This window comes from Sorex fumeus, unplaced genomic scaffold (assembly GCF_029834395.1).
Source record: "Sorex fumeus unplaced genomic scaffold, SorFum_2.1 ptg000063l, whole genome shotgun sequence".
NCBI classification, from domain to species: domain Eukaryota; kingdom Metazoa; phylum Chordata; class Mammalia; order Eulipotyphla; family Soricidae; genus Sorex; species Sorex fumeus.
The window spans coordinates 14,753,417-14,767,161 of record NW_026606120.1 but is presented as its reverse complement, the minus strand read 5'-3'; the positions used below and the strand labels follow the sequence as shown (position 1 = coordinate 14,767,161).

The 13,745-nt window shown below is 57.6% G+C and overlaps 1 protein-coding gene across 1 annotated transcript in view; it reads right to left on the bottom strand.

Moving 5' to 3' along the window:
- Positions 1-13,745, bottom strand: part of PHF2 (PHD finger protein 2) — a 78,378-nt gene that overhangs the window by 13,686 nt on the left and 50,947 nt on the right. Inside the window, exons 4-10 of the mRNA XM_056126759.1 lie at positions 9,487-9,647; positions 6,296-6,437; positions 3,241-3,427; positions 2,316-2,478; positions 1,694-1,781; positions 878-984; positions 204-295 (exon numbers count right to left, since the gene is read on the bottom strand). Of these exons, the coding sequence (XP_055982734.1) occupies positions 204-295; positions 878-984; positions 1,694-1,781; positions 2,316-2,478; positions 3,241-3,427; positions 6,296-6,437; positions 9,487-9,647 (940 nt within the window). The remainder of the gene's footprint in view (positions 1-203; positions 296-877; positions 985-1,693; positions 1,782-2,315; positions 2,479-3,240; positions 3,428-6,295; positions 6,438-9,486; positions 9,648-13,745) is intronic.

The following is a 13,745-nucleotide window of genomic DNA, read 5'->3' as shown; positions in this document are numbered from 1 at the left end:
CATTGCGGAGGGCCTGCAGTCACAGGGCAGTGGGCAGTGGGCAGTGAGCAGTGAGGTGTGGCCATGAGGGGGAGAGAAGCTCACGGCCCCCAGCCCCACACGCCCAGCCCCCTGCCCAGCCGCCAGGGCACAGGCTGCGTGCTAGAGTACTCCTGTCCCCCTGTCCCTGCCCTGTTCAGGGTCTGCCCCCACCACATCCCTACCTGCTTCTTTGTCCATGACCTGAAAGCACCATTGAGGATCTTAGCTCCTTGGACCAGGTGAGGGGGCAGCTGCTTCCCAGACTTGTGGGAGCCTGGTGGGGGGAGAGAGTCAGGCGGGAGCCCCCCCCATGCCACCCGCCCAACTGCCAACAGTCCCTGTTGGAACCCAGGGGGCCCGTCTGCCCAACTCAACCCCTGTGCTGGCAGTTGATCACCCCCAACACAGCTCAGGCCCTCAGTGGAGACCACAGCCACAGCCACATGAGGCGCCCCGTGCTGCCAATGCCGCCCTCACCACCCTGCGTGGTGAAGGGGCAACAGACACACCCCACAGCACCCCGATGCTGCTCCTAGGGGTGCCCTCCAAAGAAGGGATGTGCCCCCTGGCCCCCAACTCTGAGCCACCAGGCAGCGGAGGTCTTCCCAGCAGGGCCAGGGCAAAAGCACGCGACTGTCCCTAGATGTGGGTATTGTTCTGCCACACTGACCACACTCTGACACCCCCCCCACCCAAGGTTCTGGGGATGGGCAGGCCCAGGGCACAGGAGAACTGTCGCTAAAACCCGAGCTGAGGGGAGGACCGTGGTCAGCACCCACCATGACCCCACGGGGAGTCCACAGCCCCCACCACCCACAGGGCCCGGCCACCCCGGCCCCCGCCCCTGGGCACCCACCTTTGAAGGCCTCCAGGAGGTGCTTCCCCATGTACCAGCAGGCAGTCTCGAAGTTGGGGAACTGCGTCAGGCTGCCCAGCTTCAGCCTCCTCTCCACTTCATACGCTCTGCAAGCCGGGGCGAGAGCTGCTGGGGGCACTGAGACCCCGCGGCCGGGCCCACGCCCAGTCACACCCCCCACCAGGGACAGGCCCCGCCACACTGACTCACATGCACACACACACACACTGACTCACACACACACACTCATACATACACACAGACACACACACAAACACACACATATACTCACACACACACTCACACAAACACGCTCACACAAACACACACATACACTCACACTCACACAAATACACACACACATGCATACACACATACACACTCACACACATACAACACAGACACACACATACACACACACACACTCACACATACACTCATACACACACTCACACAAATACACACTCACACACATGCATACACTCACATACATGCATACACTCACACACTCCCACATACGCATATTCACATAGATACACACTCACGCACACACATTCACACACACTCACACTCATTCACACACACACTCACACTCACACTCACAGTCACACACACACACACACACACACACACACACACACCAGGGCCCTGCGGAGGGTCAGCTCACTGTCCAAGGAGAGGCAGTGGCCCTTGGCCCCAGGAGCCCTGGGAACTGCCCAGTGTCTGGGCCTTTGGGGGCCCTGGGCAGGGCTCAGCCACCTCCTAGACCTGGGTGACCCTGCGGAGCTCTGCAGAGGGGGGACAGCCTGGCCCTACCTCATCTGCATCTCCACACTCAGGCTGTGCAGGAAGTGTCCCGCGAAGGCCAGGCAGTCCACGGGCGTGAGCGTGGCGTAGATCCAGCCTGTGGAGGGGCCGGCGCCTTCACATGCAGCTCTGGGCCACCCCAGCCCCACTCAGGCCACAGCCAGCTTGCAGCATCCTGGCCACGTGGCTGACTCCCAGGACACCGGGAAACAACTGGGGCCCGCCACCCACTTTCACAGGACAAGCGGCAGCCCCCAGACCAGGGCACCTGACTGAGCACCACAGCCCTGCATGGAGCTACAGGGAAACCGAGGCCTGGCCCTGACTCGGGACCCCAGTGGTCAGAGGCACAATGCCCTCATCCCTCTCTGTCCCCCCCAAGAGGACACACTGCAGGGAGCACCACGGCCTGAGAGGCCGCCAGCCCCGCCCGGCAAACCCTGAGTGCCACGGGCTGTGCAGACATTGAGGAAGGACCAGGGCACGTCCTGCTGGGGGGGTGGGCACAGGAAGGGGGGACGCGGTCAGCGGGATGACGGGGGCCCTGGCTTGTGTGTGGGATGGGGCGTGAGCAGAACTCGACTGAGGGTCCTGAGCCCTGTGGTGACACAGCGGGGGAGAGGGCACGTACCCGAGGGGATGAAGAGCGTCTGGCCCTGCTTGAGGGTGCACTTGTAGCACCTGTCCACCTGGTCGGCGAAGAACATCTCGCTGTGGTTGGAGGCCGACTGCCAGCGCTCGTACAGGGAGATGTTGGCGGAGGCCGGCTTGATGAGATAGAAAATCTTCTCCCCCTGCCAACAAAAGGCCATTGCAGAGCCCACAGCGGACAGGCGCGGGGCCCCGGGGAGGCTGTGAGGCCACTGTGGGGGTTCCAGGGTGAGCTGCTGAGGGGCGAGGTGAGCCCAGGTGCCTGAGGACACGGGGGGCGGGGGGACACTGTGTGCAGGAGTGTGAGGACCCTGCTGATGACGTCTCTGCCCCCAGCATTGCTCCTACAATGCTGTGCTGTGGGGGCCAGAGAGGCAGCACCGGAGCAAGGCACGTGCCTGACACACGGCTGACCACGGGGCCATCCCTGGCACCACACGGGGTCCCCTGCCCAGCTAGGAGTGAGCCCTGAGTACTGCTAGATGTGGCCCCCCAAAAGAGAAACAACAAAGACAACAGAATGTTGGGGCCACATGGTCATTCCAATGCAGTGGTCTTGGAATTAGGAGGGTTATAGGCCTACGGGGGACAGAGGGGTCAATCCTAGTGCCCACCCCCCCTCAAGGGACACAGGAAACCCTCACAATGGGCCAAGGGGCTGGGGCGCCCCCCAGGGGTGCAGCCGAGTGGAGCAGCGGCTTGGACTGCAGTGGGGGGGTGAGGGGTGGGAGGTCCCGCTGGGCAGCTACAAGGTGCTACAAGGCCCCAGGCCTCCTTGTGGGCGGTTTAAGTGTCACTTCCCATACCTGCCCCACGGGTGCCCTGCCCCCGCCCCGCTCCCCAGCGGGTCTTCCCCTGCACCCCTGTCCCCTGCGCCCAGCTGCGCCCAGAGGGCAGGACCATACCTTGAGCACGTGGTACCAGGCGGAGGCGCCCCCTGAGTCGATGTGGAAGTCAGTGTAGCTGTCCTTCACGCAGATGAGGCAATACTTGGTCACCTTGGGCTTGGCCAGCAGCGCATCGTCCGGCCAGTAGTTTTCCACCCAGGACAGTTTCTTCACGATGTCGGGGGGCTCCACAAAGCTAGACATTCTGGGGGCGGAAGCGAGGTCAAGCAAGCGAGGTCAGCGGCCGCCTGTGCCCTGGGCAGGAGAGGCGGTTCCACGCTCCGTCCTGCCCCACGGACACTGGGCATGGCGCCCATCAGACCAGCGAACAACAGGAGATGGTTCCAGGGGACAGAGTGGTCCCAGCACTGGGGCGGGGGCAGCTAAGCTGGGCTGCGAGGAGGCTCCCAGTGAGGCACAGCTCAGCGCGGGGGGCCGGTGCCCCCTCCCCATGCATGCGTGTGCACTGTCCACCTGCTAGCTCATGTCCAGGGGACACTGTGGGGCACTGGAGGCCACGCTTCAAGCAGCAGCAGGTGAGCAGGGATATCCCCCCACCCCCACCCCAATGCTGGGCTCTGTCCCCCTGCCCCGTGGAACCCTCACGTCTCCCCGGCCCCTTTGGCAAGGCTGCGTCTGCGCCCCCGGCCAGAAGCCCAGGCCAGGCCTGCATGCGCCCACCTCCGTCTCTGCCTGTCCCAAACCGGCACCCCAGACACCTCGCCAACCTGTCAAGGCCTCTTGCTCCGTCCTGCCCCACGGACACTGGGCATGGCGCCCATCAGACCAGCGAACAACAGGAGATGGTTCCAGGGGACAGAGTGGTCCCAGCACTGGGGCGGGGGCAGCTAAGCTGGGCTGCGAGGAGGCTCCCAGTGAGGCACCCTGTCAAACCCTCCTGGTCCAGTGAGAACCCTGCCCAGAAGACAGCGCCTCAGCCCACCACACTCCACCTAGCACCACGCTCTGCAGAGGGCTAGGCTGAGCCCCCTTCAGAAGACCCCTGACAGCAGGCGTCTGCATCAGGCCTGCTCAGGGCCGCAGTGGCCACTGAGCACAGCCCAGCACAGGCCATGGGGAGAAAGCAAAGGCAGATGCTGCAGGACAGGTCCCGGCACACCTGGGCCATGGGCAGCGGCCGTGAGTGCCACCTCACCCACCACTGTCCTGAACTGGCCAGCAAGGGCACAGTCATAGGAGGCCCAGGTGGGGGTGCCCCTCTCTGCAGGGAGCCCTCAAAGCAGGTCAGCCCATCACGGCCAAGCAGTGACTCAAGGAGGCCTTTATCACCCCCCACCTCTCTCTCTCTCTCTCTCTCTCTCTCTCTCTCTCTCTCTCTCTCTCTCTCTCTCTCTCACACACACACACACACACACACACACACACACACACACACACACACGTCAGTCTTGGAGCAGTGCTTTCTTGAGCACGCACGGAAGGTGGCTTTGTCCGGAGAACAAAAGGCTCCTATTCCCCTTTGCTTTGCTGTCTGGAAGCTCAAACAAGCCCAACACCCAGTTCCTTTGCCTTGTTCTGGCTCCCCACAGCCCCTATCTCCCTCTCACTGTGATCTCCAACTGGCCTTCGTTTTCCCACTTGCCCTTTTGCGTACAGGCTGCCACGTTGTCCCGAGAGCGTTCCAGAAGCAGGTGAAAGGGAAGTGACCCAAGGATGAAGTCATTCCTAAGCTAGGCCACCATCATCCTTGCCAGGAGCAGGCACCTGGCCTCCCCGGCATCAGCCACAGAGCAGGTGGCTGGCAGAGGGGGCAGGGGGCTGGAGTGGTTGACCAGGGTCAAGCAGGTGTGTCTGGGGACAGAGTTGTGGGCACTGGAAGCAAAGCCACACATACCCGACCTCTGACACCACAGCAATGTGGGATTCAGTGGGCAGCAGGGGTCCCCTGAAACAGCAGCAGGGGGAAGGGGCTCTGAGTTCCGGGTTCCAGTGGGGAGAGCAAAAGGCATATCCGCTTCTGTGGCACAACACATGTGCTAAAGGTGTGTGTGAGTGCAGGCAGGTGTGTGAGTGCATGCAGGTAGGCATGAGTGTATGCAGGTGTGTGTGAGTGCATGCAGGTGTGAGTGAATGAGAGCGTGTGAGAGTGAATGCAGGTGCGTGAGTACATGCAGGTATGTGTGACTGAGTGCAGGTGTGAGTATATACAGGCGTGTATAAGTGCATGCAGGTGTGTGTGATGCATACAGATGTGAGTTCATGCAGGTGTGTGAGTGCTTGCAGGTGCGTGCAAGTGCTGCTGGTGCGTGAGTCCTGCAGGTGTGTGAGTGCTACACAGGCGTGTGAGTACATGCAGGTGTGTGAGTGCATGCAGGTATGTGAGTGCATACAGATGTGTGAGTGCATACAGGTGTGTGAGTGCATACAGATGTGTGAGTGCATACAGGTGTGTATGAGTACATGCAGGTGTATGTGAGTGCTGCAGGTGTGCGAGTACATGCAGGTGTGAGTGCATGCAGGTATGTGAGTGCATGCAGGTGTGTGATGCATACAGATGTGAGTGCATGCAGGTATGTGAGTGCTTGCAGGTGCATGAGGGTGCTGCAGATGTGTTAGTGTTACAGGTATGTGAGTGTATGCAGGTGTGTGTGAGTGTATGCAGGTGCATGAGTGCATGCAGGTGCATGAATGCATACAGGTGTGTGAGTGCATGCAGGTGTGTGAATGCATGCAGGTGTGTGAGTAAATGCAGATATGTGTGAGTACAAACAGGTGTGTGAGTACATACAGGTGTGTGAGTGGATACAGGTGTGTGAGTGTATATGTGTATCTCTATTAGCAGGTCCCCCAGGCCAATGGGAAGAAGCAATTTCCTCCTGACACCACAGGTTCTTGCTGGGGGGCAGGATGGGGCAGGTCAGGGAGATTCACTTTCTTCTGCTCCTGCATTTCTGTCGAAATTATTCCCCTGTCACAGCCGTAAGAGCAACAGCAACAGAAGGCCAGGTGAAGCACTCAGCACACCCACGTCCTTCTCCATGAGCTTCTCGGCAGTCGGGGAGCCATGGGGAGGTGGGGGACAGGGAGGCCCCCACCGCAATGGCCCGCTCACCTGGTGTCTGAGAACTCGAGGTTGGTGAGGTTCAGGACCCGTTTGCGGTTGGTGCTGTAGTAATAGTCCACAAACTCCTTCAGCTTCATCTTGCAGTCCTTCTGCTTGGTGACATCCGTCACGTCCACGCTCCGCTCAGGGCCTGGAGGGGCCGGGAGAAGGTGAGCACGGGGGAGAACAGCCCCTCGGCCGGGGCCACACACACACACACACACACACACACACACACACACACACACACCCCAGAGCTCCCCTGAGATGTGGGAGACTGGGCAGGGCAGGGCTGGGCAGCATCTACACACACACACACACACACACACACACACACACCCCGGAGCTCCCCTGAGATGTGGGAGACTGGGCAGGGCAGGGCTGGGCAGCATCTAGCCCCCTGGACTGGCCCCCAGCCCTTGCCAGGCCAGCACAAGATCGCAGTGCCACGAGGGGGCAGAGTCACTGGGCTCAGCTCACCCAGTGACAGCACAGGTTGCCCAGGGCAACAGGGAATTCTTGTAAACAACAGACACTTCTCCGAGCACGCATGTCCCGAACGGTGTACAAGACACACACTTAGGTAGCTCCGGTTTGGTCTTTAAAATTCACTTCTGAGCTCTTTATTGAATTTAAGAATACAATGAGAATTACAGACCCGCACTCTCCACTTTACCCATCCATGGTGGGGTCAGAGCTCGGGCTCTTGGGCAGGGGTGGGGGGTGGGGGGGAACTGCCTTCCTGGCTTCACACTGCTCCTGCCTTGCTGAGCTTCCACACTTTTTTTTTTAATGCATCATATTGAAGGCCAGTCCCCAAGACCCCCCACATCCGCACAGGAGGCCCTTGCCTCCTACTCCCCAACAATCTGGGATTCTGGTTTTGTACTCCAGTCCCCCAAGTTTGTTATCGGATGATAGGATCAGCTCCCTTGTTTTGGTTCCGTGTGCGCCACAGATGAGTGAGCTGGCCGGCCTTCTCCCTCCACTCGGGCCAGGCCGCCGTCCTACTCCATCCTGGTGGCCGTGAACGGCTCCATCTGATCTTGGCAGTGTCGCGCTGTGTGCATCGACACCACAGCTTCTTTATTGGTTCGTCTGCTGGTGACGCTTAAGTCACCACCACTTCCTGGCCACTAGAATCGCACCGCACTGTACAGGGGTATGCAAACCTCTTTTCAGATTCATAGTTTTGTGTCGGGGGGATGGAGGGCCAGAAGTGGAATTGCTGGATCAGAAGGAAGCTCTAGCTTCGGTCTGGTGAGAATCTCTAATCTGTTTTCCATTGACTGAGCCAGGTGACTCTGGCACCAGCAGGGAGTGAGGGTCCCTCCGCAGCTGTGCCCCCCAGCAGGGAGTGAGGGTCCCTCTGCAGCTGTGCCCCCCAGCACTGGCTGCCTCCCGCGGCTTCCCTGTCTGCCATTCTCACGGGTGTGCGCTTATAGCTCCGTTTTATTTCGATTTGCGTTTCCCTAATAAGTGACGATGAACACTCTTCAGTGCTTACTGGCCTCTGTCTGTCCCCTTCCCGGTGTGTCTGTTCATTTCCTGGCCCCATTCTGGATCGGTTCATCGGTTTCTCCGTTGCGGAGCCGGACACTCACTTGGTTTTTGGTTTTCGTTTTAAAATCAAGGGACCAAGGGTGTGGTTCCAGGGGTGGAACAACTGCCTTGGCAAGGGAGGATACTGGGGTTCACTCCCTGCATCCCATCACCCCAAAGCACCGATGGTGGCTCCCAATACTAGGGTATGGCCCCCAAACAACATATACGTTATGGAAGTAAACAGCCAAAGAGCTGCCTTTCCAGAAGACCACCCATTATTGGGAAACAGCACTGACAGGCAGTGGGAGAGCGTCTGTCTAGTGACATGGAGAATCCAGCACAGCAGGGGAGGGAGGAGCACTCAGGAGACACACGGAGATAGAGGGAGGAGGGGCAGGGACAGAGGGAGGAGGGGCAGGGACAGAGGGGGGAGGGGCAGGGAGAGGGGGAGAAGGGGCAGAGACAGAGGGAGGAGGGGCAGGGACAGAGGGGGGAGGGGCAGGGAGAGAGGGAGAAGGGGCAGAGACAGAGGGAGGAGGGGAAGGGACAGAGGAAAGAGGGGCAGAGACAGGTGGGAGGGGCAGCGATAGAGGGAGGAGAGGAGGGACAGAGGGAGGAGGAGGGACAGGGACAGAGGGAGGAGGGCAGAGACAGAGGTGGGAGGGGCAGAGACAGAGGGAGGAGGGGCAGGGACAGAGGGAGGAGAGAAGGGACAGAGGGAGGAGGGCAGAGACAAAGGTGGGAGGGGCAGAGACAGAGGGAGGAGGGGCAGGGACGGTAAGGGGGGCAGGGGGGAGGGGCAGGGACAGAGAGGGGAGGGGCTGCAGCGATCCACACAGTCCTCCTCCGTGTGCCCTCACATGCTAGGCGGGGCAGGAGGGTCTTTCTGAGGACAGATGAGGCTGGAGCTGGACCTGCGACCGACAGTGGAGGGGGCGGGCACCCCTAGCCCAGTGGGGACCACCACAGCTACAGGGGGATCCCTGAACGAGCCTCTGCCCACAGGAGAAGCACTGCAGGGGCCAAGGAGCCTGGGGGACAACAGTGACCAAATCCCAGATATGAGGTTGCCCCAAAGCCCCACTGTGGGGAACTCCCAGTGCCATGGACCCCCTTTCTCTGAATGCTCTTGAGTCTGACACCCCAGGAGCACTCAGCTGACAGCACCCACCCAGGGGCACTCAGCAGGGAGCACTAAGCTGGGAACACTCAGATAAGGGCACTCAGAATGGAGCACTCAGACAAGGGCACTAAGAGGGAACACTCAACTGGGAGCACTCATCTGGGAACATTCAGTCAAGGGTGCCCAACGGGGAGCACTCAGTCAGGAGCACTCAGAAGGGAGCACTCAGAAGGGAGCACTCAGACAAGGACACTCAATGAGGAGCACTCATCAGGGAGCACTGAGCAGGAAAGTGATGGAATCAGGGACTCAGGAGGCTGCCCAGACAGTCCCCGGTGGGGCAGCTGCATAACTGCATCACTGTGGGGGGAGGGGCAGGGGTCATCGTGGGGCGTGTCTCAGGGGGAGCTAAGTTTCAGCTGTCTGCAGGGTCAGGATGCGGCCAGGTCCTGGGGGCCAGTGGTGGGGAGGCGTGCAGGGACAGGAGGAACAGGGGTCAGCGGCTCCCGGGATGGCCCGAGATGGCTCTTACCCACGTAGTTCTCCACATCGCTGACGTAGAAGGTGGGGGCCGGCACGGCCAGGCCCAGCCCATCTTTCTTGGGGACAAGGATGGGCTCGGTGAAGCCGTGCTCCTCCATGTAGCCCAGGGTCAGCTGACTGCCCGGCACCCGGGCCACCACGTCCTCGGCACTGAGGAGGAGAGAGGGGTCACATGTCACATCCGGGCGCAAGCCAGGCTCCCGCCCACCCTCCCTCCCACGCCTCTAGAGCAGAAGCAGCAGAGGGTGGATGCACCATGTGTCGCAGACGTGGCTGCCCAGTGGTCCAGGCCCTGGCCAGGACACCCACTGGGCTGCGTCCTGCACTCAGGGTCAGAGCCGGCTCCCAGGGGCAGCTCGGCTCAGCCTCTGTGAGAAGCACACAGGGGACAGGGTAGGCATGGGCGTGGGTGCCTATGAGTGCCTACATGAGCGGGATGTCTTCAAGGGAGGTTTGGTCCCGTCCCGGCCTCAGGGACCACTGACTGTGGCGCCAAGTTTCCATATTTGATATAAAAATCTGCCGCTTTTAAACGATGATGTGACAAGGCCCTGGCAGGAAAGTGATGAACAAAACCCGACTGCTGAACAAAACCTTCCCAGGCACAGAGACAGCCATACCCCGGGGTGCCTGGGGACGTCCGTGTGGGAGGGTCAGGGAGTAGGAGTGGGCATGGCAGAGTGGGACCCGTCAGCGGACATGCTGGTGGTCCAGCAGGTGAAGAGCTGGAGACGAGACAGGAGACAAGAGACAGCGGGGAGTGGTCAGGAGGAGGGAGGACTCTGAGGGGGGCAGGAGCGTGGCCAGCAGGGGGGCCGGAAGGGGGAGAGGAGGCGAGCTCTGCATCGCCATTTGGGGGGGGAATTCTTGCTCAGAGCAAAAGGGGGTCACCCACACGCTCACCCAGAAGCCAGTAAGGAAAGGCCTGCAGTGCCCATCCAGAGGGGCCCTGGCTGGCATCAGGAAACAGACGGAGTAAGTGAGGGTGCAGGGGAGGTGGGTCACTGCCGTGTGCAACAGGGCTGGGAGCAGGCCAGGGAGTCCCTAGACCCCCACTTCATGAGGTTCCTGCACCAGGCCTCCGGGAAACCATCCTGAGGAACACTCGGGAACGCAGCCAAGGCCAGCCTGGGGAGGGGGTGTCTCACACTAAGGGGCGAACACAGGGATGGGGGCGGGGGACTCGAAGAACACGCCAGAATCACCCAAAGGACACACTGAGACCACTGTATTGAACGCAACCAGTGGGAGAACAAGAAGGATTGGCAGAGATCGGGCAGGAAATATTGAAGAGCAACTTAAAGGAAATCCTGGAAGTCAAACTACAAAGACCAAAATGCTCCACAGTTCAGTGGCTTAGAAGACTGGGGTCGGGGAGAGAGTGCAGGGGTGAGGCGCTTGCCTTGCACCTGAACAGCCTGGGTTTACCCCAGCACTGCACACAATCTCCTGAACACTGCCAGGAGGGATTCCAGAGCACAGAGCCAGGAACAGTCCCTGAGAACTACTGGGAGTGCCCCCGCCCTCCCTAAAAGGAGCTGGCTGAAAAAAAAAAAAAACTGGTAAATTTACTAAAAGATTTGAATACAAAATACATAGGATGAGGGAGAAGGGTAATTACAAGAGAAAATGATACACTGCCCAGGACACTCATCAAATTCAAGTTGCTTACTGAGTCCAAAGCAGGTCAAACAAATACAAATGCACATCTATGGTCATTTAGTCACCTGTGTGCCTTAAAGAAAGGACACTCCTAAAAGTTTTCAGAGGAAAAATACATTATTTTAAAAAAAACAATAAACACACCCAGCCACGAGATTGACAGTAGGTATCTTACCCACAACAAGAGATCTCAAAAGGCAATAAAACAATACCTTGAAAGAGAACAAGAAAAATAACTTTCATCTCAGAATTTTAGATCCAGCTCAGAAAATTAGAATCAGGGTCAGAGAGATAGTACAGCAGGTAGGACATTTGTCAGGGATTGAACCCAGGTCAACCACATGCCAGGGTAGAGCCAGGAGTAAGCCCTGAAGCCACCCAAAAGCCAAAGAAAGAAAGAAAAGAAAAGAAAATTAAAATCACAAGGGGCTGGAGCAATAGCACGGCGGGTAGGGCGTTTGCCTTGCATGCGGTTGACCTGGATCTGATTCCAGCATCTCATGTGGTCCCCTGAGCACCGCCAGGAGTAATTCCTGAGTGCAGAGCCAGAAGTAACCCCTGAGCATCGCCAGATGTGACCCAAAAGCAAAAAAAAAAAGTAAAAAATTTTAATTTTTTTTTAAAAAATCACAAACAAGGCTGAAATAGAAAAAGAAGCACTGATCTGAAGATGTGTCTGCCCGCCATGTTGGCCACCAAACTATAGTGGACAGTAGCCAAGTCAGAAACTGGTTGCGTCCAGGTGAGTGAACACAGGAGCAGTGGTGATGAACGCTCTGGGAGAGAAAAAAAAAATGAGGTCTGAGATCCTGCCCCTGCAGGAATGTGGACAAACCAAGAGGTGTTGTGCTACATAAAACACCAGATGAAGATAAACTACATGTATCTTTCCCTGTTTATAATAAAGAAACAAACAAAGGAAACAAAAGAACAGCAGAGGAGGAGTTTAGTGGTGATGGCTGGAAAGTGCTGGAGCAGAGCAACACGCTGCTCTACAGGTCTGACACCCGAAGCCGCTGCAATGTTACAAAAACGAGGATGCTTCGGTACAAGAAGAATCAGGATGAGGCGGGAACATGTTCAGATGCACAGAATGTTCTTACAGCCTTTCCTGAAAGAACTACTGCAGGGCATCACTCAACACCGAAAAAGCAACCAAGAAGGACTGAAAAAAAATCCCCATCGAAATGACGGTTTGCTTCTTTGCAGAGACTGACAAGCTGAGTTTTGAGGCTGAATGGAAAGGTAAGGCACCCAGGCCACAAAAATTGCTTTTCAAGAGAAGACTCGAGGGCCAGAGAGACAGCACCCCAGGGAAGGCTCCACTCGCCTCACATACAGCTGAGCGGGTTCAATTCCCGGCACAGCACACCCTGACCACCGCCAGGAGAGATCCCCGCGCACAGGACTAAACCCTGAACACTGCCAGCTGTGGCCCCAAAACTAAATAAACTTAAACATGCAGCAAAGACTAGAAACTACAAGAACTGATACTAAGATTCGCAAGTACAAGATCAACACACAAAAATCAATTTTATTCCAGTTACAGAAGCAGTGGACAATTTGCAAATGACCTGAAAAAAAAATCCCATTCACCCAAATATAAAAAACAGAATTAATGGCCTAGGGATAAATCTAATAAACAGGAAAGCAAAACTTACACTTAAAAAACTATATAATACTGTTGTGAGGAAACTTCATTTGAGTCACCAACAACTGCAGATGCAGAAATTATGGAGGGAAAATGAGAAAAATACGAGACACGGGTGAGTCTGGGAGCCCGTCCAGGGAGAGTCACAGAGGGACTTCCCTCCATGGACCCATGGACCCGCGCTCACCCCAGGTCAAGGGGAGGATCACTGATGCTCTGAGGTGTCGATTGCATTAGACACAGAAGGATCGGCAACTCACTAAGGTTCATGGGAAACACTGCAATCCATCCTGCTGCAGAAACAAAAGCTCCTGGATGGCCTTCCGAGCAGGACAGCTAATCCCGCCTTCTGGCAGAGGGCTCAGGCCCGCATGCAGAGAGACCAGGGCTATCTATGGCAGCCGGAGGGACAGATGAGCAAATGGCTGCTCTGTGTTTTATAAGTGCTGCCACTGTTGTGCACTCGGTATGGGCTGCTGCCTCTGCTCACCTTGGGGAAGTTCATCATCCTTCTGGAAAGACTCAAAGACTCTCTTTTCCAGAGTCAAGGTGATAGTACAGCAGGTAAGAAACTTGCCTTGCACCTGGCTGAGTCAGGTTCGATCCCTGGCACCCCAGAGAGTCTCCCAAGCTCCACCAAGGGTGATCCCTGAGTGCAGAGCCATGAGTAAGCCCTGAGCACCAGTGGGTGTGCCAAAAAGAGTCTCTTTTCCTTTCAGACTTCTGTACTTGTGTCCAGATCGATACAGTAGAAATGAGCTTCTGTGGTATTTCTTTTTTTTTTCTTTTTGGCTCATACCCAGCGATGCTCAGGGGTCACTCCTGGCTCTGCACTCAGGAATCACTCCTGGCAGTGCTTGGGGGACCATGTGGGATGCCGGGGATTGAACCAAACACCCTACCCGCTGTGCTATAGCTCCGGCCCCTTGTGTGGC